Source organism: Vanessa tameamea, chromosome 2 (assembly GCF_037043105.1).
Source record: "Vanessa tameamea isolate UH-Manoa-2023 chromosome 2, ilVanTame1 primary haplotype, whole genome shotgun sequence".
Taxonomy (NCBI): Eukaryota; Metazoa; Arthropoda; class Insecta; order Lepidoptera; family Nymphalidae; genus Vanessa; species Vanessa tameamea.
Window position 1 is genome coordinate 11,095,038 of NC_087310.1, and position 23,435 is coordinate 11,118,472.

Sequence of the window (23,435 nt, forward strand, 5' to 3'; positions counted from 1 at the left end):
CATACTCAGTTCAGCTTTAGCGTGATCACATAGAAATGAGCGCCATTAAAACCTATTTTAAAGAAGAATGTCGTTTGCTAATGTTAAGTTTAGAACACCCTAAGAGTTCAGATTTTTACATCAGTGTTTGGCAATCCACCCGGTCTCCTCTACCACTCTTGATATGGCGAACGCTGTTGTTTCTAGCATCATTGGGCATATTTATAACTTCAATTACTTTTTACATAGTTAGCCCCATATCTGTCGGTTACTGGTTTATATATCTGACTCATTGGGGCCTCACCCTGATGCTATTTGCTACCGGATCAGGAGCAGCAATCTCTGCACGCTGTTACTTCGCTGGACCAATAAGTAAGTTTTTTTTGTATATTTTACTACGTCAAAGATTTTATGTATTTTTAAATGAAACACAACGTACGGACCATAGAGTATAGTGATACAGATGGTGTGAACTTATATTAATTTTTTTTTTTTTTTGTTTCTGAGCAAGGTGCTCTTATTTTATTACAGGCGCCGAATTTTGTTTGCCCTGGTATGTGAAGACGTTTTGGGTTCTACATAATGTATCTGTTCCCTTGGCTTTCCTAATCACAATATTTTACTGGACGATACTTTATAGTGGTAAGCATTCATTATAATAATTCTTACTACTAAAAATACAAGTAATTCTTATCTATTTCATATTATTAATACGATAGAGTTACTTTCATATTTATAATATTAGTATAGATTATTAGGTAGTCCGTCTGTCTGTTACTCTTTCACCAAACTTTAGGTTTTGCCAAACCACTGAAACGAAATTAATGAATTTTTGTATGATGCAAATTTTAACCTCAAGGAAGGACGTAGACATACATATACTATTGTATACCGAAAGACTGTCAATCATCTCCTAAAACATCCCTGGGTAACAACCAGTGATCTACGTACATGAGTACATTTTTTACACTTATTTCATCAGAGCACAACCTTCTATGCTTTTCTATGCGAAGAAAATAGTTGATATGATTGAGTTTAAGCAGCAAGTAGTTAAATATCCACAAACATTGGCACGTTTTCATTACATTTATGCAAACGCTATTTACCTACTTCTTATTCTTTCTTGAGTATGTGGGATTATTTTTTCAAACTTAAGGGATTATTATTATTTTATTATTTAACCTTATCAGATCATAAATATGTACATCATAGTGTAGCTAATAGTCATCTAGTATAGTTACCGTACAAGGTTACAAATGCTGAAATCGTAACTTCGAACCTGGGTCGGCCCAAAAAAAGCAGCATCCCAGAGTTATGATTTTGCCAATGTTACACTGTCATGTCTCGGGAAATCAATAAAACTGTTGGTGATGTGTCTGGTCTTCAGAGAGAGACGGCCAAAAGGTATACCAAATTGTTGTTCAATCAATAAAATGTGCTATAATATCTCCTATGTAGATGATAAGTATTTAAGATGAGCTACGTATTCTAAATACGGTCAGAAATTCTTATATAAGTGATTTCATTTTAACATTTCAGAGGACTTCCTGGAGGAGTTGAACGCCGCTTTGGATATCGCTATACACGGAATCAACTCCCTTATTATGTTCCTGCTTCTTGTAACTTCTTCTCACCCCATCCGCTTCTTACATCTATTACATCCTTTTGCATTCGCGTTTACCTACGTGTTCTTCAGCATCGTATATTATCTCGCTGGCGGCACCGGTCCGTAAGTTTATAAATATTCGAATATTTTTCTATCAGAATAATAACTAACCTTTTAACGAGACATAACAATGCCTTTGTACGATTAATCACGTACATCCGATATGAATTAGCGTTTTTAAATTCCATTGAAATGTTTACACGTGCGTTTTAAACCGCTCATCGTTTTAATATTCATGTTATAATAATTATTGCTGCACGTAACTATCAATTATGCCAGTATTTTTTAGACTTAACGATAATAAGTCTGTAAAATACTTCATTGAAGTTTTATGGTATAGTACCTATATATTTGTATTTCCTTTTTAATTTTACTCTTTTAATAATTACAATTTAAAAAAAAACTTTTTTTTAAGACTGAAATTACTGAAAAACAGGTATAAATTTTCGCCTAAACTCAAACTCTTAATAATTTATTCAATGTAGAAGCATTATACACTTACTTATTGACTGTCAAATTAAACTCTAACGCATTCCCGTAAAATATAGACTTAGTAAAAAGGTATATAGTTAGTAACATAATATTTTAAAAAACATAATTCTTTTCCAGGTCGGGTGAACCTTATATATATCCCGTTGTACATTGGGGTGAGCCGGGAATAGCCATTGTTGTCGTGGTAGTAACGGGGCTGATGCTTATTTTCCTGCATTTCATAACCATCGGCCTGGGTGCGGCCCGGGACGCTATTGCAGACCGTCTCATCAGGCCCTCGGTTACAGTCCACGTGGATGAAGGCGTCGCACTCCGAAGCCCTAACCCACAAAATACAGCAGTCTGACGTACAAAGGAGATAATAGCAATTGTCATCGAATTTATTCTATAGTATATTTAGTCGTAATCGTAAAGCGATTGTTGCAATGTTTCTGCGACTTTTACTAATGTTGAATAATTTTAGGTCTTTCGTTAAAGGGATGTGGGTAATAAACCTTTAATTTATTTTATTGTTCATATTATTTTGCCACAAAAGTTTTACGATTACAACAATAAATAAGTATAGTGTACTTAGAAAACTTTACAATTTCTACATGAAACGTAACGTTGAAATGTTTTAAAATAATAAATAAATACTTTTATACAACAATTACGTATCTAATAAATATACCTACGATCTTTGATATTTTTAATAAAATATTTTTTTATTATTATTATTAAAAAATCCCTGAATGAAAAGACTGATTTCAAAATATTGTAAAAATTTAACCATTTTCAAATATATCAATTTTTTTTTTCGTGGCGGATTCTTTATGTCATATATTTATCTTCTATACATATAATAAAATTGGAGTGTCTGTTTGTAATATTAAAATAACCGCGTTTTACTAAATGCATACACGGTACACATACCTAAATAAATTTTTTTACAATTTTTGTCTGTCTGTTTGTTCCGGCTAATCTCTGGAACGGGGTGAAACTTGACGGGACTTTCACTGGCAGATAGTTGATGTAATAAGGAGTAACTTAGGCTACTTTTATTTTAGAATTATATGTGAAATAATAAATTAAATTCCAACGCGCACGAAGTCGCGGACACATCTAGTAATTTATAATACAGTTATATTCTTTTGTTTCTATTAAAATTATTATCGTTTGTTACGCTCACTATGTTTACAGTAGTAAACCAATTCGCTTTAGCACTTAAATTTTTGTTCTGTTATAAGCATATATTTTTACTTTTTCATGTAATATATTCAATATAGAACAAATAACTTAACACTTAACTGTTTTAAATATATATGGCAATTAATGGTAATATTGCCTTAGAGTGGCTTTAATTAATAATAGATAATGATAATTTAAAAATTATTTATGATTTCAAATAGGTACGAATTAAAAAGGGTATTAAAATTTTACATTACATAATTACCTATTGTTTTAATAGTATTTCAATTTCAATTATTTTCTAACTATAAAGTCATTTATACATTTTAAACTTAATCTGTTACCAATAAAGGTAGGTACATAAATAAAACTTAAGATAAGGAAGAAAATTGTACAAAGGATAATACTTATTTCCTAATTGAAGACTATTTACTAATAAAGTAAATGTAAATGCAGTATCAAATTTCAGTCAACAAATTTAAAAAAGCAATAATTCAAAGACTAAAATATATAATAAAATTAAAAATACTCTTATACAACTATCGACTAAATTAAATAAAAATATGCTTACTACTAATAATGAAATACTAAATAAATCCTTTTCTATTCCAGCGATCTCTCCCATGAAAACTCTTGTTAGAGCAAAAATGACAAAACCGGGAACATCGCCCTTAAATTACAAAAATATAATAATAATTTATATATACAAAAATTAGATTAAAAATAATAAATTATAATAATTAAAACAAAACCACACCTATATAACATACGCATATAACGTTTAAATTCCAATAAAGTCATTTATATTTAACAAATACTATGAAATCTAATTTTTTGTAGAGAATCTACAAATTATAAAGTACAAATATAAATATACAATTCGTAAAAAGTAATAAAATTGCCTACGTCTGAATTCCATTTGGTGGTAGGGCTTTGCGCAATCCTGACTGCGAAGGTACCACTCACTCATCATATATTTAACCGCCAAGCAACAATACTTTGTATTGTTGTCTTCCGGTTTGAAGGTTGAGTGAGTCGTGTGCAAATACAGACATTATAACTTAGTTCCTAAGGTTGGTGGCGCATTGGAGATGTAAGAAATCATTAAAATTTCTTACGTCACCAATGTCTATGGGCGGTGGTGACCACTTACTATCAGATGGCAGGCTTGCCTACCTATTTCGTAAAATAAAAAGGTCTTTGATTAGTTTATTTGATAGTATATAGAAGGCTATATATACCAAGAAGACAAGAGTGATAATATACACAGAGTTTGTCGGCTTTCACAGTAAAAGAATTTCTGTGTAATTGGGTCCGCCAGAACTGCATTAAAAGAATTATTGCTCACGGAGGGCGATTTTAAAAGCGTAACAGAATCGCTCTTTAAGGTATGGTGATATTTAAGAATAGTCGTGTATATTTTTAAATGTCGCGTATATAATAAGGAAAGACGTGCTGATTTATTATATATGAAAAAGTTAGGTTGAACGTCTATACGCTTGTTACTATATATTGAGTACTTTTCTGTTACTTTTATAGTTTTTTAATAATCTATTCGTAAAAAGTAATAGATTGTTCGTGTAGCGATAAGAGCAAAATCTTTACACTTGGAGCCGAGCACTTGATAATGCCTTTCAACTAGAATACTTATACTAACTAAATTTACCAACTAATTATTAATTTATCATTTTTGGTAAAACAGGTTTTTAAGTAAGGTAAGGTAAAGGTGAGCAGATTTTTCTGCGATTTAACTATTTTAACTTTAATTTAGTAAATTTATTTTTCTTTGGAATAAGTAGCTTTTCTTTTTTATATTTTATATAGACAGATATTATCAACACAATATTGCCGTATTTATTGTAAAACGATATTAAATAATTTTAATATTTGTAAAAGATTATATCCGCTGATTTTGAACCAGCATTGGCCAAGGAACACTAACCAACTCGATAGAATACTACAGGGCACAAGTGCGTGCGCCAACAAAGGAATACTCTCTATCCTCATTCTCACATAATTATTGGATTATAACTTTTACCAAATCCGACGCGATTGGAAAAGGAGTTCAGGTACGGGTAACATATATGACAACTTGGAAGTTGGGAGTCTCCGGCTACTGAGGTTTTTTTGACAAAAAACCCCAATATCTTGTATCACTTTTATAAATTTACAAATAAAACGTTTAACCATTATTTCAAATTTAATAATCTGTTCATATCCAATTAGGGTAAAAACTGTGTCCCATCCATTATTAATGCCTATCCAAAATTGGGTAGCAATTATTGACTAACAATGTTACGGCATGTATTTCTTGACATTGAGACATAAAAACCTGTTTGAATCTGCAAAACAGCTGATGGTATTACATAAAGCAGGACAGTTTACGCAAGTACACCGTTGAGTGCGGCTGCGGCGCTGCGCCGCGCAGTAAGCGACTACATCGCTCGTACACTGACGACCGTTCTCACCTTTATTTTAAATATAAGCATAGTATCCAATCAACTGTTCATGGTAGTTTAACAAAACAGAACTATGAAGTTTATCAACATCACTAATGTATTGTTCATGTGACTCTATTCAACATCATATCAGCGAAACAACAGTCGACGAAGGAAGGAATAATATTATATCCGTTTATACTCGTGATAATGATACTTTATCGATAACGAATATCTTCATTTCTCAACGACATCTCACTTTTAGCGGTGAGTGTTGCGAAACTGTTATCAACTTGTGCTCTATACTTTAAAGTTTTCAATTTAGTGTATAGAGTATTAAGAAAACGAGAAATGCACAAAAGTGAAGTGAAAAGCAAGTGAGTTATAGTGAAAAATGGTGAAAAGAATTGGTAATAAATTTACGCTATCCGATTTATGGGTAACTTCAAATGAAAAGTTGAGCGACTTTTACTTGACGTCATGGCAACGGGGAGATTCAGCAGTCCCAATGTTGCTGGTGCGGTTGTTTTTGAGCATGGTGACTGTGGGAATCTTAGTGTGGTCACTGATTTCTGGAGCTAGTCCCTATTGGTTAATATACCTTACAAACTGGGGCCTACTTTTAGTAACATCATTGACTCTTAGTAGTCTATTGGTGTCATGTTTTGCAGTTGGCAATAAATTACCTGGTAAGTCGTTTTGATTCTTTTTATATTCATAATATTTTTTATGCAAGTTTATTTATCTTATTTCAATAAAGACTATAAATAAATTAACATTGTATTATATAGCTTTGTATATTTTATTATACACGTTGTATTTTTTAAAGGTAGATAATTATTATTAAATTACAATTTTATACAGATTTTATCGCAGAAAATAAACTTGCTGACGAAGATAAAATTATACATAATGTTTGAACGGTCGTAATTACTAAACGCGACACGCAAACGACTATAAAATAATACACATATTTTTAAATTATGAAAATGTAATTTATATTTTTTTCCATTTCAACGCAATAATTAATAACCATTGTTCTTGCACTTAAAACCCTGTTACAAGTTGTGAGAATTTATCAAAGTCTATAACTGGTTAATTTATTATTATAAACCATGTCGTTTCTGGGTAGCGTGGCAAATTCCTAATCTTAAAATATAATGTACAATAAAGACAATATAAAGGAAATAGATAACTATATAACCTTGAAATAGATAGATACAAATATAATCCTATTTAACACCAACCAAATACTTGTTTTTAATTATTTTCATAATAAACCAAGTATTGTTCTTCGTATCCTAAGCTTAAATTAATTGTCCAATAATATATAGAATAGAAAAAATAATAGTAAGAAAAAAACAAGGAACGATTATTCAAGTACTAAAGACGAAATTTAACTTGTCGAAAGGAAACAAATCACCTTTAAAGAATATTTTTATCATATCGCTTTGCTTATTTTCATGTTTTATAAAATAATTCTAATATAATCACTTCCGCTTATAGAAAGACTCATACGGTAACAAATATTAAATATGAATTACACCGATAATTCCTCGCAAACGAAATAATGTCCCTTATGCCTGAAATTACACTGACCCACTCACGATTCCAACCGAAACTATTCAGAGCATTGTTGTTTGACTTTAGAATAACTCAAATCCTGCCACCGATATAACATAAAATTAAACTTTAATTCTGACTTGTAGATAATTATAAAAACTTCCTTATAACTTTCAGACGTCGAACAAGACTAAATATTTCTTATAGTACCAAGTTGACCGCAATGGGATATCCATTCAGTTTCGAAACAACATTTACATTTCACTGAATACACGCAACTTATATCCCCGACACCCAGCGATGAACGTTTTATGTATTGCAAACACTTTTGTTGACGTTTCTTTCACGCGTACTCGTACCGGCATTACCTATGCAATGACGCCACGGATTGCCGTCATAAGTTGGCCGGCAGTTGGCCCACATGCCTCGTGCTATGACATAACATTACTACTACGGTTTATTGTTAGTCATTGGATCCGTTGAAAGTAATAGTATTCTTTGACCATTCACTTACTTATATAAGGAATCGTGTCATTGAATTATTTTATATAGTGTTATTTTTATGATTAAATATTCATTTTATTAAATGTTTTATACAAGTTTTTTATAATGTACAAATAATATAAAATTAGTTTCTCATTAAAAGCTATAATATTTTTCGTCATTATTAAACTGCTAATTAATTATTTAATAAGTTTCAGTATAAAAAAAATATCTTCTGTTTTCAGATGGGGGCAACTTGCCGTGGTACGTGAGCATGTACTGGCTCCTTTACAACATCACTGTTTCCGTAGCTATAATGATAACGGCTCTCTATTGGATTCTACTGTTTAGTCCAGGTAGGTATAATATAAAAATAAAAGGTTTCTTACAAACGTCTGTGCATAACCTGTCTGATCTATTAACGAACTTGGCGCATGACTATATATAGTATAACACTTAATCTCCTTAATACTACACAAAATACATTCACATCAATATAATGTATATACACAATAAAACAGATAATATCGATACAATCGAAATCAAGGGTTATTAACATAAAAACGATAAATAAAGATAAACTTATAAAACCTATTTTCTACAAATAAAAACACTTTTTTTTGCGGATATTGTTTTTGGTATCTTTTAACATTTGCTTTCACTGTGCCTATTAAAAATTTAAATCTTGGGTAAAAAAATATTGATAAACCCAGAGAACAGATAACATAACGCAAAATTTATTATAACGACGACAGAAATCGATACTTAAAATACGGAAAGATTACCTTAAGGCCATATATAAATTTATCTCATCTTTAATTTTGAGTAATACTTGATACTAACCTTAGTCAGTTTTTATTAATTTCTAACTCGTCCTAACACATGTTCTAGTCATAAGAATGATTGAATGACTATTATTATTCTCTCATTATGAAGTTGTTGATTACATTTATAAACTTAAGGATACGAATTCATAATGATAGAAATCTTTCAGAAATTAAAGCGGAACAAACTCCTGCTCAATTCTGGTTGGACGTGGCGACCCACGGATTCAATTCTTGTGTGGCCTTTGTTGAAGTGATTCTGTCACGTACTCCGCTCCACTTCGTGCATATCTACCAACCCCTTGGCATAGGGTTGTGGTATGCTATGTTCTCCGCTATTTACTATTTAGCCGGAGGTACTGACAGGTTTGTACAATTTGATATGATTAAGTATATCATAAATAACCGCTGTATTAGTATCGACTTATAGAGCTCAGATTATAAAACAAAAGGTATTATCTGACTTCTTAAGCTTACCAATAATTTTAATATAGCATCAGTAATATAATAATAATACAAGTATTAGATAACATATAATCGTAATAAACCTCTTGTGTAGTATTGGATATTCATGTTTTGCTATGTTCGGCTAACACCGAAAATTCCGTTAATTTCTACCGGATCATGCTTAAGCGGTAAAACCAAAATTTTGCCCAGCATTATTAGGCACGTAGTCGTATTTTACGTACATGCGTCAAAAGCAGCATTTTATTTTAAATTAAAATCAATGAACATAATATTAATTTTGGCTTATATATTATTTTTTTTATTTATTATATTATATAATTAGTCTGAGCGGATGTTGGTGAATTTTAGCACCAAAAAGATTGGTGTATTGGTAGTATCACTTTTATTCGTGTTTATTTACGTAACACTTAGCTTAGCATATTGAGTACATATATTTCTAATGTTGAACGGGTTGCATACTAATAATTATATATTGCCAAAATTGACAAAAGATTTAAAAGATATAGATATAGATCGACTTAAACAACTTATTAAAGATCAATTATCTAATTCATATTTCATATTTATTATTCTTTTGTTACGATAATAAGAGGTGAAAGGTGATCCTTTATACTAGTTACGGGTAGAAAAATATTTACATTGAAAGTGTTTTAGTGGGAAACCAATCTAGGAGCATTCCTTTGAAAGATTGGCGTTAGGCAGGTTGGACAGTGATAGGTAGCCTGCTGAATCCTGAACGCCGACCTGAAAGAAATGGGATAAGAGCAAACTAATGATTGTGATGACTTAAATTTTTTATCAAATAATTAAATATTAAATAATTTGCTTAAAATTGCAACTCACGATTACTACATATGTGTGTTATATATTACAAATATTTACAATCGTTTTGCAAATAAACACTTATAAATTTTACAGTATACAAATACAGATATATAATCAGTCGACAGTTGTCCTAAGGCTTATCTGACGTTGTTATCGACGGTATCAACTCTCACATATGTACATTAATGTGTAAAAATCGCTGATTTAACAAAAAAAACTATTGTTAGAAGAAGTAACGACTTCGTTGGTTTTAATGCCTTGCTTATAATGGTGGTTCCGCTGTTCTGGTTTTAGATCGAGTCAATATAAACTATATTAAGTTTTTTTATTAAATACACTACCAGCATACTGGATAGCATACCAGAATATCAAAATGTTCTGTTGGCAGTTACATTGGCACAGCTGTGCTTCGAAAAGCACGTATAGTCTTTACTGACTATAAAGTCATTCAGCTATTTTTTTCGGTCGCCACTGATTTAACGTTTTATCTGATTATGAGAAAAAGAATAGAGAGCATTTGTCTCAGTGCAAAAACTCGTGGACTATAATATATACTACCTAACCTGTAACTAGTATTTCATAAAACTTTCCGTCGTGAACAATACAGGCTAGGAACAACTAATTAGACATTAAAACAGATAATGTATACAATTATAATAAAAATTAGGTTAATAACATTCAATTTTTTTTTTCTTTCTAGCATTGGTAACCCTTTCATCTACGAGGTTTTGGATTGGAGGCAATCAGGCCGTGCTGGGGTGATAGTCGCAATATCGGCGGCTAGCCTTATTATGCTATACACAGCATTATGGGGTCTAAGTATATGCCGAGATAAGTTGTCTACATTACTCATTCGGACTACGAGCCTGAGTCTCCCTCTGACGCCTCCCGATAGGCACACGGCAACTGGGATAGTATGACATTACGAATGTCATTGTTAAGAGTAGGTACTTAAATATTTTCAATCAAAGATATTGGAAAATACAAATCCTGAAACATTCCAGACGATATTTTGAAGTCCTATTGATTCTTTTCAAAAGATCGCTACCTTATGTTTCAATTATCGTCAAATTAATGGAGTGCATTTTTTCGTAATTTCGCTTTTATTGTAGATATAGCCTTTTTTATGACATAAACAGTTAGGTTCTCGAACAAAATGCTGCTCTTTAAACAATAAGGTCACAATAGAGAGTAGGGTTTTTATAATATTAAAATACACTTGTTATTCGTAGGTCTTATTTCAAACCAGTATTATGAAAAAATCCGAGCAGACCTATTCTGTAAGAGCAAACTCGAAATTCGCAGTACACAATCATAAAATGTCAGAAAGTTATATGCGACGTTGACTATAATAGTTTTTTTTATAATTATCTTCTTAGAATCATCAAAATCACCATAAGTAAGTTACTTCAACATTTTGCGAGTAAGATACGAAGTGAATTCAGAATAGGGCTGTTACACTGAGTGTAAATAAGATTTAATAAATAAACTTACGATATCGCTAATAACTCCGTTTCTTTATGATAACAAGATAAAAGTATAAAAAGAGATTTTTACGTAAATAATATTCAATTTGTCCATAGTTAGTTCATATTACAAATTTGTTCGCATTTTTATAGTATTAAAAATAACATTAATTACGGAGCTACATTATAAGACTGAAGTTTAAAAGACTGACTCAAGGCATCAAAAACATTACTGTCAAGAGTCGTCAACATCAATATCCGCCTGCCCTTTTAAATGACATATAAGATTCGAAATTTACATTTACATTAGCCTTGAGCAAGAATTGTTGATTATGACACGTTTCACAACTTATCTCGTACTTACCCAATGATAATTACATGGTATATTTCTTATTATTACTTTTAATGATCATTAATGAGACAATTATTATATTATAGATATGTATTGTACATAAACTTAATAGTAACTCTAATGCTAAACTTAAATAGTCTATCTATTGAGGAAATTCCCAGCCACAGACGTAATAAATCGTATAATTAATCTTCCCGCCCAATATTTGATCAAAACACAAATAAGACATAAACGATCAAAATAATTATTTAACATTAAATTAGAATGTACAAAAACATGTCATGGTTTGTTCTCGTTATTAATCTAAAAAAAGACCATGATATGTACGGTCATTCACGTCACAAAGAACAGAATCGAACTATTAAGACACGAAGACACTATTAAAGGAAAATAAAGGAAGATAGATAACCTTTTTTTTAATAGGTTAATTAGGTTTTAAAATTATTGTTTAAATACTATCTAGATAAGCATTGCTGTATTGATTGTCGTCCTATTTCGAATTTTATGCCTACTTACTACTATATCGACGACGGCGATCGTTATCATTCTTTTAGAAGATAATCGGGATAATGTAACTTAAGCGATACCTAGAAGGCATCTGTCGTAATCCTCTTCGTATTCATTTCGGTTCGTGAACAAAAATCGCACGTAAAAATACAATCGAAATTGATTTTATTAATTTTAATCGATGTTAACGATTAATCAATGTAGGTAAAATGTAACATCGTTACCAACATAATTATTTACTCGAAGTAATTTTTTAGTATATTAGTTACATTATATTTAGTAATTTACAAGTTACACGTTTTCATTTATGAATCATAAATCTCAGTTGTTGCCTTTATGCTGTAAATACAATAACATTCCATCACTACTTATAGGTAAAATAATTATATGATAATGATAGTAACTTTTTCTATAAAAATACCGGTGGCGATTTTGTTGTACACATTCTCTCATTTAAAACTATATTTAAAATACATGTATATCTACGATTTTAGATAAGTTTCACCTGCTTATCTAGCGTAATTTGTATGAACGCTCGACTGGCAGTGGAAAAACGACTGATGACCATTGGAGCAGAAAAAGTCTGTGTCTGTGTATGACCTCAAAAAGGAAGACGACCCGATTGGTTGCAGAAGGCGGAGAGCTGGGAATTTACGAGCACCTTGGAGACGACTGTGCAGAACTGGACTGCGGTTGAACATGAGAAGAAATATAAGACCTCTCTGTCCTGAGTGTGTTTAAGTTGCCTGGCAAGTCATTAGTGCCTTTATTTTTGACAATTTATAGATTATGTAAAACAGAATCGACGCCATTATATATTATTATAGCCAAACCTTTGTTCGATTTTCATCACATGAAAATTTGATATAAGGTAAAAACTTATTGAAACCCCTGTATATATTATTGTATACATTTCAAGTTTCCCTATGTAAATAATTAGGTTTTTATTTTGCGGTAATAGCATTGAGTTGTTTCTTTTTTATTCCATTATAAAACAATATTATATTTCCTTCAAAGAAATTATGTAAAAGCAATAAAACACAGTTTTATTCAAAACATTTATTTCCTATAATATAGCAAAATCTGAATAAACACGAAGCAACCAATTATAATATAATTAATAACAAAACTAAATATGATATGTGATTAATTTAAGATTGACTTAGCGCGTCTGTTCTGTGCAAAAATGTGATTACATTATCCAAATTACAAAAACAAATATACAGCAACAACTAAAATAAAACTTATTTATAAATTAATATAATTTAGAATTTCATTTATAGCTCCCTATTTGAAGTATTTATTTGGTTTATTATTATTTTAGTTCAGTTCAATCGAACACCAATCTTATGCATGCACTTTCGGTAAATTAAAAAAAAAAAATTGTCTATGACCATTGCATAACCCTTGACTACTTAAAAAAAATACAAATCAGTCGATTTTTCGTATTCGAATGTTTTAATAACAACAAGTAAGGAGCTGCAGACATAACTTGAGATAATAATAAATTTTAACAAAAAGTTGATTTTGGACAACAGTCTCAAAAAATAAGCATCTCACCATATGTTTGTATATCCAAAAATATAATTTCTTATTTACAATATAATTTTAAACTAAATTTTCGTCTATATAATAAAACTTATTCTAACAGGCGTTACTTGGCTCGTTCCTTGGATGTGTTTTTGACTAAAGCTGAACATGACAAACCTACGCATACGTTAAGGCTTTACAACCTGAAGCCAGTATTTAATATAAAGGAGTCGAGCGAAAATTCATAGAACACTTAACACAGAGGAGTTCTCTGTTTCATTAACAATAAATATAACATTCATTTTGTTAAAATTAAATAATTTATGTGACTGGCGAATGTGTAGTGCTTAATATATCAAAATACTCAATAATTACCATTATATGTTTTGCGCAGTTTGGCGCCTTGACAATTGACAAATACTTAGACAATATATGTATGAAAATCATAATATATATATTTGCAATTTGCAATCCATCAAAATATTTAACGAACAATAATGAAAACAATTAAAATAATTTTGACAAATGTTTTCTCATACTAACTGGACTGGACTGATTTTCGCCCGACTCCTTTTATATAATTTTTGTTTAGTGTATATGTATTAACGGCAATTCAAGAATTTGTTAAACACAAAAATGATTTTGTTAAATTTAATTTTTAGTTTAAAAACGTATAATACACTCGTAGAGTTTTAACGACATTTACAGAGTCATTTTATGCATACCATAAGTCCTGTGATACTTACTATATGTGCAATTTATACAAAGTTTATTTGTGTATCTGCTTACCCTGTGCACGTGAAAGCAATATTTTTTTTAACTATCAATGTCAGCATATCAGTACCCGAATGTACACAACACCAATTTTAATTATTTTTGTGATATTGCCAATATTTCCCCTTTTGTTATAAAACAAAAAATAAGCTATAATGTAACCATATAAAACCTGCAAAGAGATAACTTTTTTGCAGTACAATTTTTTTATCAAATGTAACATAAAGATCGTTGCACCAATTTACTCCCATCGCGCCTAAAAAATTCACTTAAAAATTAAACTAAAAAATATATGAAAATATATACTTTAATTTGCTCTCTCGTAAAAAGGAATTAGTGTTGCGTACGTCCAGCGTACTGGGATTTCAAATAGTTGTACTAAAAAAAACAATAGATTGTCATGTCAGGTAAAACTATCCAAACTGTTAACAATCACCTTAACCTACAAACCTAACCTAAAAACTTACCTTAGTAACATATTGTACATTATGCATATCAAAAATCGTTATCACAAACATTACAAAATTATGCTATTATAGAAATATACATAAAGATTAATTTAGAAGGCATGTAGAGATCAAATACTCTCATCGTCCTCGAGCAAGTGTGATATTATTAACTTACATAATATAAGCAGTCGAAAGTAAACATAACACGTTAAGATGATATATTTTAATATATCAAGTAAATGGAAAACAGTTTTTTCCTTTCAATATGTAAATATTAAACATTTCTTTTTTTTTTATCAATAACTTATTTTATTTGACGATCAAAAATTGAGACAATCAAATTTTAAAAATGGCCTAAAATCAACAACAAAAACAAATTTATTGCACCAATATATCATTATTAATTAATTTCGTATATGCACAGATATTTGTACCGTAGGTTCGTATATTTTTCACGTATCAACTTAATGCATTACAAATTAAATTTTCCAGACTAAGTAATATAACTAATCACTATAAAATAGTTCTAATAATATCAAATCAATAGTTGTATAGTATGTTTGCAAATGTTTTTAACAATTACATAAATTTAATACAACACATTTTTATATGCAGAATTAATGCCGTAAAATCTTGCCTAAGATTTAAGTAATAACTCTATATAATTATTATAGTCGGTTTGTGAACTCGATCATACCGCTATTATTTTCTTATCTGCGGGCGTCACGACCTGACACACAGCCAGGACTAAATACCAAAAAAGACAATTCATTGGAGGCAAGGCTAAGGCAATCGAATGAACGCGTTCATGACCCGATTAAACTTCATATGCAATCAGTAAATTAAAAACAGTGTGATGTTAAATTGACAAACATTCAAACGAACATCACTCAAAAACATGTTTTCGTTAAAAATATAACCCGGAGGCAAATATTATTTAGTATTTAGAAGATATCTAGTATACGACTATAGGTTATAATTTTATTGTGATATTAAAGAGATATTCGAACGAAAGTTTATCATTTACGGCTTTAGCTATAAATCTCGTTTAAGGGGGTGAATAGGGAAACAATGCTGCGTCTTGTTCTTTCGAATGTAAAATCAATGATGGTAAAAAGAGAAAAGTACACTTACTTATCTCTTTTAATCATGTTAAATGACTAAACACCCGTTAAAAACTGCTATAAGAGGGGCCGGACTGTAAATACATATTTAGAAAGTTCAATACGGAACCTTGGACTTGGACCTTTAAATAAATGATTTAAAGTAACTTCTAAATATCATCAAGTTATATTACTTCATTTATATCGTATGAAAAATCCTTAATGCTCGTTAAAGTATAATTTGAAGGTTTAGAAAACTCGTATAAACTAAATTAAACATTACTTGTAACTTAAAATGGTATTTCAGTCGTGAACACGTTTTATACTGTGTTCTCATTGATATCGATTTCTGAGTTATATGTAATCGATTACATCTTATATCTAACAATTTTTTCTAGAAATCAGTGGCGAATTTACCAATAGGCCAAGCATACAAGACAGAGTAAACAAACTTTTCAAAAAAAAAAATTGTAATTATTTGAAGTGCACTACAGAAATAAACTTAATACCTAAAAAGGAGTTTTTTATCAAGATTCTTATTTTTCTCCTGTTTTATTTTTATAGAAGAAAAAAATAGTGGTCAACTCTATAAGATATGTAAACCCACCACGGATAGGAGTGATATAACATGTAATGAATCATTGTCGCTGAAAGTTTCTATATAGACCTCTATGCAAGTTCCTCACCGCTAAGCAGAAACACTCTAAAGGAAGACTCGTCGACCGCATCCGTGTACAGTTCCTCCTGAAAGATAATAATTTCAATTTTATTTTACACTTATTTAATAAGCCGCCTAGCACGATAATTACGGACTGTAAAAATATAATATAACATAAGAACAAAAATTAAAATCGTAATTTTCAAATATAGAATAGCACTTATTGCATGTAAAAAAAAAATGTGCATATTAGATAAACGTCAAACGTGTAAATGTTATTTTTGGTTATAACGCCGGGACCTGGTCGAGGTGCACGGAGGGCGCGTCCAGCAGCAGCTCGGCGTCCAGCGCGCCCGCGTCCGCGCGCACGCAGCCCGCCATCGGCCTGCGGACACGCGCGTTCAGACATTACACGCTTGATATAAAACCACAGGCCCTGTGGGTCTGGCTTCAAAACCCAGGTCGGGTCGATAAAATGTTGTAATTGTGTACACTCGCGTGCAGAGCCGTCTCAAGCTATGTTGGGCCCTGGGCACTCATGAATTTGGGGCCCATTTGGTAGATATACTACCATGTACAAATAATTTGCTTTGGGCCAGGCCTTAAGTATAGTTTCAAATAAACGGTGCGGTAATTTTCGTATATTCGTAGGAATCTAATTGGTTGTACAATCTTATGGCTATTTTATAGCGTCAATGTGAGAACAAACGTGTGAAAGAAATTGTTGGTTCTTCGGGCCCCTCTCAGGATGGGGGCCCTGGCACGTGCCCCATGTACCCTATGGTAAAGACGGTAATGCTCGCGTGCCTCGTTGGTCCAGCGCCCGAACTCTTTGCGGTCGTGTCGGATTCTCATAATCCGATAGGACGACCTATCGGATCAAGAGATGGCACCTGAATTTGCGCACATACTTGTGCAGTATAAGTATATGCTTTCTTTGAAATTCACGACTTTTCAAAGAGTCGATAAATAAAGATTACATTCTATGTGCTTACTGTGGTTTATTTGAATTGAGCAACTGATACTCACTCGCTGTCCTCGTTGTGCAAAACGTTCCCGTGAAGAAACAGGTCACTCCTTACTGTGTATATGTTACTTTCGGATCCTTCTGATTGCTCGACCTATGAACAGATTAAACAGAAAGTTTATTCAATTAACTTTATGAGCGAAATTTAATTTAATATTTATGAATTATATGTCTGTACTGTATTCTTCTTTTATATTAACAACATAGAATAAACACATTACATTATTAAGTGGTCATTAACTTATTTAGAAGTACAAACGATTCGATATTAATGAATACCGTACCGAGCACAGAGTGCAATATTTAAATAATTATCATTAAAACCTGAACACAGCCATACTAAGTAACGATATTACACTTGATATTACATTCACTGGGACACAGAGCACCACCACCGATACCATATAACCAACAAATAAAGCAACACGAACGTGCACGTCCTCTTCGAGCACGTAGGCGTCCGCGTGCTGGTAGTGCTCGGCGCGCGACAGCGGCCACGTGCAGTGCGTGCGCGCCGAGTGGCCTTCCTCGCCCAGCGACTCGGCGATGCTGTCGCCCACCTCTACCTCGCCGGGTTCGAGAGCGTTTGGTTCTAATAAACTGACCTGTGTAATAGGAGATGACTACAGTACTATCTTTGCATATTACATACCTTTATATTAAACACATAATCATACATTTCGAAGATAATATAACGGTGCCGGTTATGAGAGGTATTGTTAAAACAGTTAACAGATGCTAGTAATTTAAAATATGTATATATATGTCCCCATAAGATTACAAACATCGTTAGATTATAATCTATCTCGTTAGATTGTAAACTGTCGAAATATTGTGAACCGTGAAATATGATTGCAATTTAACGCATTATTTTTCGCTATATTATAATCTGTGTGTAATTTTTTTCACATTCTTTTTTTTTAAAACCCGTAATGAATATCACAGATTATTTTAGATATTGACTAATGACATGTAATTCAATATCAAAGTTTGAATAACAATTTACAAATAAACTTTAAATACACTTTTAACTTACCATGAATAAATTATCTGAAGGTGCTTTTGGTAATTCCTGATTTTCAATCTTATTGAGGTTTACAGGGGAATTGTTTTGTTCCTTCCTATGAATCTTCTTCATATGCATATACAGCGAACTCATATTTGTAAAGCTTTGCTCGCAATCTAGAAATTTTATACAATTTTTTTATAATTTGTGAATCAATACTCCTCTTTTGTTTAATATTAATATATTTTCCCAGATTTGTCAGTATTTCATTTATACTGAGTTTAAACAAGATCAATTGCTATATATATAAATTTGTAATAAATAATAAAAATAAGTTTTATAACATAACCGAGATGGCCCAGTAGCTGGTGCACGTGAATTTTAACCAAACATTGTTGGTTCGAGCCCAACCAAGCAAAATCGTTTTTATGTACTCATCGGCCCTCTTGTGTCGGATGTAATGCATCAAGCATGTGTATCATCCAACTCACATTGGAGAAGTTTAGTAGAATAAGTTCTACATCTTCCTGTCGACGGAGAAGAGGGCCTTTTGCCCAGTGATGGAATATTCACATTCACAGGCTTGTACTATATTTAAGAAAACATACGGAAAAAAAGATTCAAATGATCCCCACATCTTAGTGAGTGAGTGCGTACCTGCGTGCGGACAGGCGTGCAGGCGGCGCGCGTGCGGCGCGTGGTGGCGCGCGGCGTGGTCGCGCAGGTGCTCGCGGCGCAGGAAGGCGCGCCCGCACGTGGCGCACGCGTGCCGCCGCTCGCCCGTGTGGCGCCGCGCGTGCCGCATCAGCTTGCTGGCCGTGCGGAACGACCAGCCGCAGTTCTACACGTGAGCCTCCCTTTAGCATCACCTTATTCTCATATGTATGTCTTATTTCATTTGATCACTAGGTGTGTGTCCACTGAATAACGAATTGGGAGAGCAATTTTCAGACATTCATGGAGAGTCGTATTTACCGGATAGCTGCAAGGGTAGGGCTTGTCGCCGGTGTGAGCGCGCGCGTGTTCGCGCAGACGGCAGGGCTGGCGGAACACGCGCGCGCAGCCCGGCCACGGACACGCGAGCACGGCGCGCCCCGTGCGCACGGCGTGAGCACGTGCGTGCGCGCGCAGGCCCGACGCCCAGAAGAACCGTCGACTGCATTCCAAACATCTGAACACACGAGGATACCAGAAAAATGACAAAAAATATAAATTAAATTTGAGTTCATATGGAATTAATTGACTGACTTAATATCACAGATAATTAATAATTATTTTGTTACCTATAAACCGCTTCTTCTATTGTATGCTCTTCATTTAAATGTTTTGCAAGTTCTTCTCTAACATGAAATATCCTTCCACATGGCTCTTCTAGTCCATTTTCCAGATTCCTTTTAACGGGGCACTCTACTGTTGTCTGTCTCGGAGCTTTTGCGATGCTCTCTTTATTGTGTGAATTTGTATGTTTTCTTAACTTTTGCTCACTCATGAACTCTTTATTACAATTTGGCATTTCACACTAAAAAAAATATTAGAGTATTTACAGTATTACTAATAAACAATATTAAGATAGATAGCACCAAAAAAATTAAATTAGGTTGTGCGTAAACAAATTACCTTAAATCTTATCGGTGCAGTAGTCAACTGCTCCATGGAAATCTTTTGTATAGTGGTCATGGCTGGAAAACTATCAACATTACTCAGGACATGATCTGTAGATGACATTGTTGATGCATTTTGTAAAGTGACCACAGAATTGAAATCTTCACATGAAACGGCTTTAGAGAGATCATCAAAGGATGGCACACTGGCTAAACTTGTTATTGAAGGTATAGAGGTATAATGTTCGTCTTGCACTGTTTGTGGATCTTGACGTAAAGAAGACACGGCAGCTAACGGGACCATTGTGCTGACAATGTCTGATTTCTGATCTAGATATAATCCTTCAAACTGGGACCCATCATCTGCAATTTAAATACATTATATAGCTTATATTAAGCAATTATTATATATTATATTTTTAAAGCTAATATTAAACAATTATTATTTTAAAATACTTACAATGTTCAATTATAATCTTCTGCGAGTCTTGAGTAAAATCTAAACACCATTTTTGTTTACTCTGATTTTCTAATTCTTTATTCTGCTGGAGATCGTTTTCAGATATAGGGATATTCTATAGGAGTAGAATTGATTTTATAAAGTTAATACATATCATTGTTTTAACTATGCATAGAAACACATTAGGGAGGATATTGATGAAAAATGTCCTGTTCACATATATTCAGTTGTTAGTCAGTATATATATATATATTTACACTTATATACAATTTCATTTATAAATATATAAAGCCTATTCCAGCCGAATAAAGATAAACAAATCTTAGATATTGCTCAGTTATATTATGCAATACCAAAAATTTTTGATTAATATATCTTTATCTTTAATACAACACTATTACACTTAACTATTTATATCCACTTGAATTTTACTTCCAAAACTCCCATAACAGTTTCGTCAATGTTTAAAAACTGTTTTTTTTTGCAAATTTATACTGAATATCATAGAATAATCAAGCTCTCAACTTATTATATTGCATCAATTCACTTTCAAATATTGTTTATTTAGCTTTTGTCCTCTTGTTTGGAATAGAACTATATGAATAATGACTACAATATTTAAACCATTGGTGGCTTTATTTAAACCCCACTCCCCAGTAATACTACTACCAAACAATAATGCGAGCCAGTTTAATCACAGACACAAGGACCATAACATCTTCAATTTCATGATTACATTCATAGTATTTGTGATTTATAAGTCTTATATGTACTGTGGTGTAAGGTTACCATTTACTATCAGGTGGCCAAATTTCTTATGGACCTGATCTACAATAAATAGGGATATGTTGTACATATTTTGTATAAATACTAATACAGTTATGTCCCCTTTGTATCTCACGTCCCCTATATCTTTGTCTTCATCTTAAAACTACATTTTATAATACTTACTAGAATCTCACAATACTGATTATAACAGTATAGTGATCATTATTATATGTATATAATTATCATTATTAAAAAAATATATATCAATATTTTTTTCATTATAATATTAGTATGTTTAATTGGTGTACCTGTCTGACTACTTCACCCATTAGCAATGACTCCACACTAATGGAAGTTTGATGTTGATTCTCCTCATTATCTAAATAAAAATACAAACAAACATAAGTAATTGACAATACAATACTAAATTTTACACATATATTTATATAACAGCCTACATTATAATATATATATATATATTCATTTTTACTTTTAATCTTCTTTATGAAGGCATATGTACATCTTTGCATCCAAAATATTTCATTGAATCACATACATTTTTATCATGCTGGTACTACTATTAGCAGAAACACAAATATGCATATCAAAAAATATAATGCTAGCTTTGTTTTTTTTTAGATTATCTTACTATAAAGTATTTTCAATATTTATACACAGCTAAAACCAATCCAATTTAACATGAATATTATTCTTCATACTTACTACTAGGGCTGTTTTCAAAATATATCTTTGTTTCAACATTTGCTTGATTTTTAGAAGCAGTATCTAATTCAACTTTATTTATATTATTGTCTACTTTCGGCAAAGATTGCTTCATAGGCACAAATGTTTTGTTGTTTTTACATCCTCTTATTTTTTCTATGTTGAAGTCATTATTTTTTTGATCATTTATAAAAGATGTGGTTAGAAGCGATCGAACTTCTGGAGATTCATATGTAGTAGTTTTATTTGAAGCTCTCACAGTTGATGTCTTATTTAATAAGTTAGACCTTTTGCGCAAAATATTAGGCTTTTGGAATTTTTTCTTGCTAGAATTTGTATTTTCATGGGAAACAAACATGGTTTTCAAATTATATATTCCATTTGACACTCTTATCTTACGGCCAAGCCTGAAAATAATAAAGCAAACTAAATTAAATGTAAATCAATTATTTTACATAAAAATATTGACATACAATCTCAACAACGTAAATACGGTTCAAATAAACATACAATATTACAACATTTATAACAGAAAATTTTAACAGCGTTTACCTTTAATCACAATTGATCGGGACATGTAAAACTAATTCAAAGAGAGTATTAAAAAATACACTACCTATAACAAAATAATAAACCTATTAAACGACAACAAAAAATAGGTTAGATTTTTTGCATTTTATGTCTATTTACAATGAGCACCGAATAATTAAACTACAAACAACATATCTAAAAAACATTTCGTTTTATATATAAATGCACAAACATTATTTTATCCACAAAAAGCTCAAAGGAGAATATGAAAATACATGTATAAAGTATTCCTGACAGTGACAGTTTCACAGTTTATCCAAGCAAAGAGTTTATATCTCATCATAAACTATTTATGATTATCATATGTCACTGTCAATAAAAAGCTATATTAGAACTATGGAGTCGATGTTATTATTTTTCCATGTATACTTAAATGTTTGTACGCAGCGTTATATAGCGTATATTAATTACAGGGCCTGTTGTAATTCTATTCTGCTTGTGATAATCGAATACATCAAATTTTGTAAATCTCGATAATTAACGAATACTTGATCAATGATTTTTGTTTTCTTTAA

The 23,435-nt window shown here is 31.7% G+C and overlaps 3 protein-coding genes across 4 annotated transcripts; 2 read left to right on the top strand and 1 right to left on the bottom strand.

Annotated features, from left to right (window-relative positions):
- LOC113401993 (protein rolling stone-like) lies at positions 1–2,491 on the top strand. Its single transcript, XM_064215331.1, has 4 exons — positions 1–351; positions 511–621; positions 1,519–1,708; positions 2,255–2,491. The coding sequence occupies exons 1-4, from the start codon at positions 36–38 to the stop codon at positions 2,481–2,483; spliced, it is 846 nt and encodes a 281-aa protein (XP_064071401.1). The 5' UTR covers positions 1–35; the 3' UTR covers positions 2,484–2,491.
- A 3,445-nt stretch (positions 2,492–5,936) lies between these two features.
- LOC113401990 (protein rolling stone-like) lies at positions 5,937–10,953 on the top strand. Its single transcript, XM_026642083.2, has 4 exons — positions 5,937–6,431; positions 8,034–8,144; positions 8,783–8,978; positions 10,606–10,953. Exons 1-4 carry the CDS (start codon positions 6,137–6,139, stop codon positions 10,823–10,825), a joined length of 822 nt encoding a protein of 273 aa, XP_026497868.2. The 5' UTR covers positions 5,937–6,136; the 3' UTR covers positions 10,826–10,953.
- A 3,670-nt stretch (positions 10,954–14,623) lies between these two features.
- Positions 14,624–23,187, bottom strand: LOC113401972 (zinc finger protein 684-like). Of its 2 annotated transcripts, none has more exons than XM_026642064.2 (13): positions 22,946–23,187; positions 22,330–22,736; positions 21,915–21,985; positions 20,839–20,953; positions 20,395–20,741; positions 20,061–20,296; positions 19,753–19,948; positions 19,435–19,618; positions 18,808–18,953; positions 18,203–18,376; positions 17,774–17,865; positions 17,045–17,129; positions 14,624–16,830 (listed from the first exon to the last, which is right to left on the bottom strand). In XM_026642064.2, the coding sequence occupies exons 2-13, from the start codon at positions 22,685–22,687 to the stop codon at positions 16,756–16,758; spliced, it is 2,079 nt and encodes a 692-aa protein (XP_026497849.2). In that variant the 5' UTR covers positions 22,688–22,736; positions 22,946–23,187; the 3' UTR covers positions 14,624–16,755. The 2 variants fall into 2 exon arrangements, with proteins under 2 accessions (XP_026497849.2, XP_064073543.1); XM_064217473.1 differs by lacking the exon at positions 22,946–23,187 and adding an exon at positions 22,882–22,906.
- Positions 23,188–23,435: the final 248 nt, after the last annotated feature.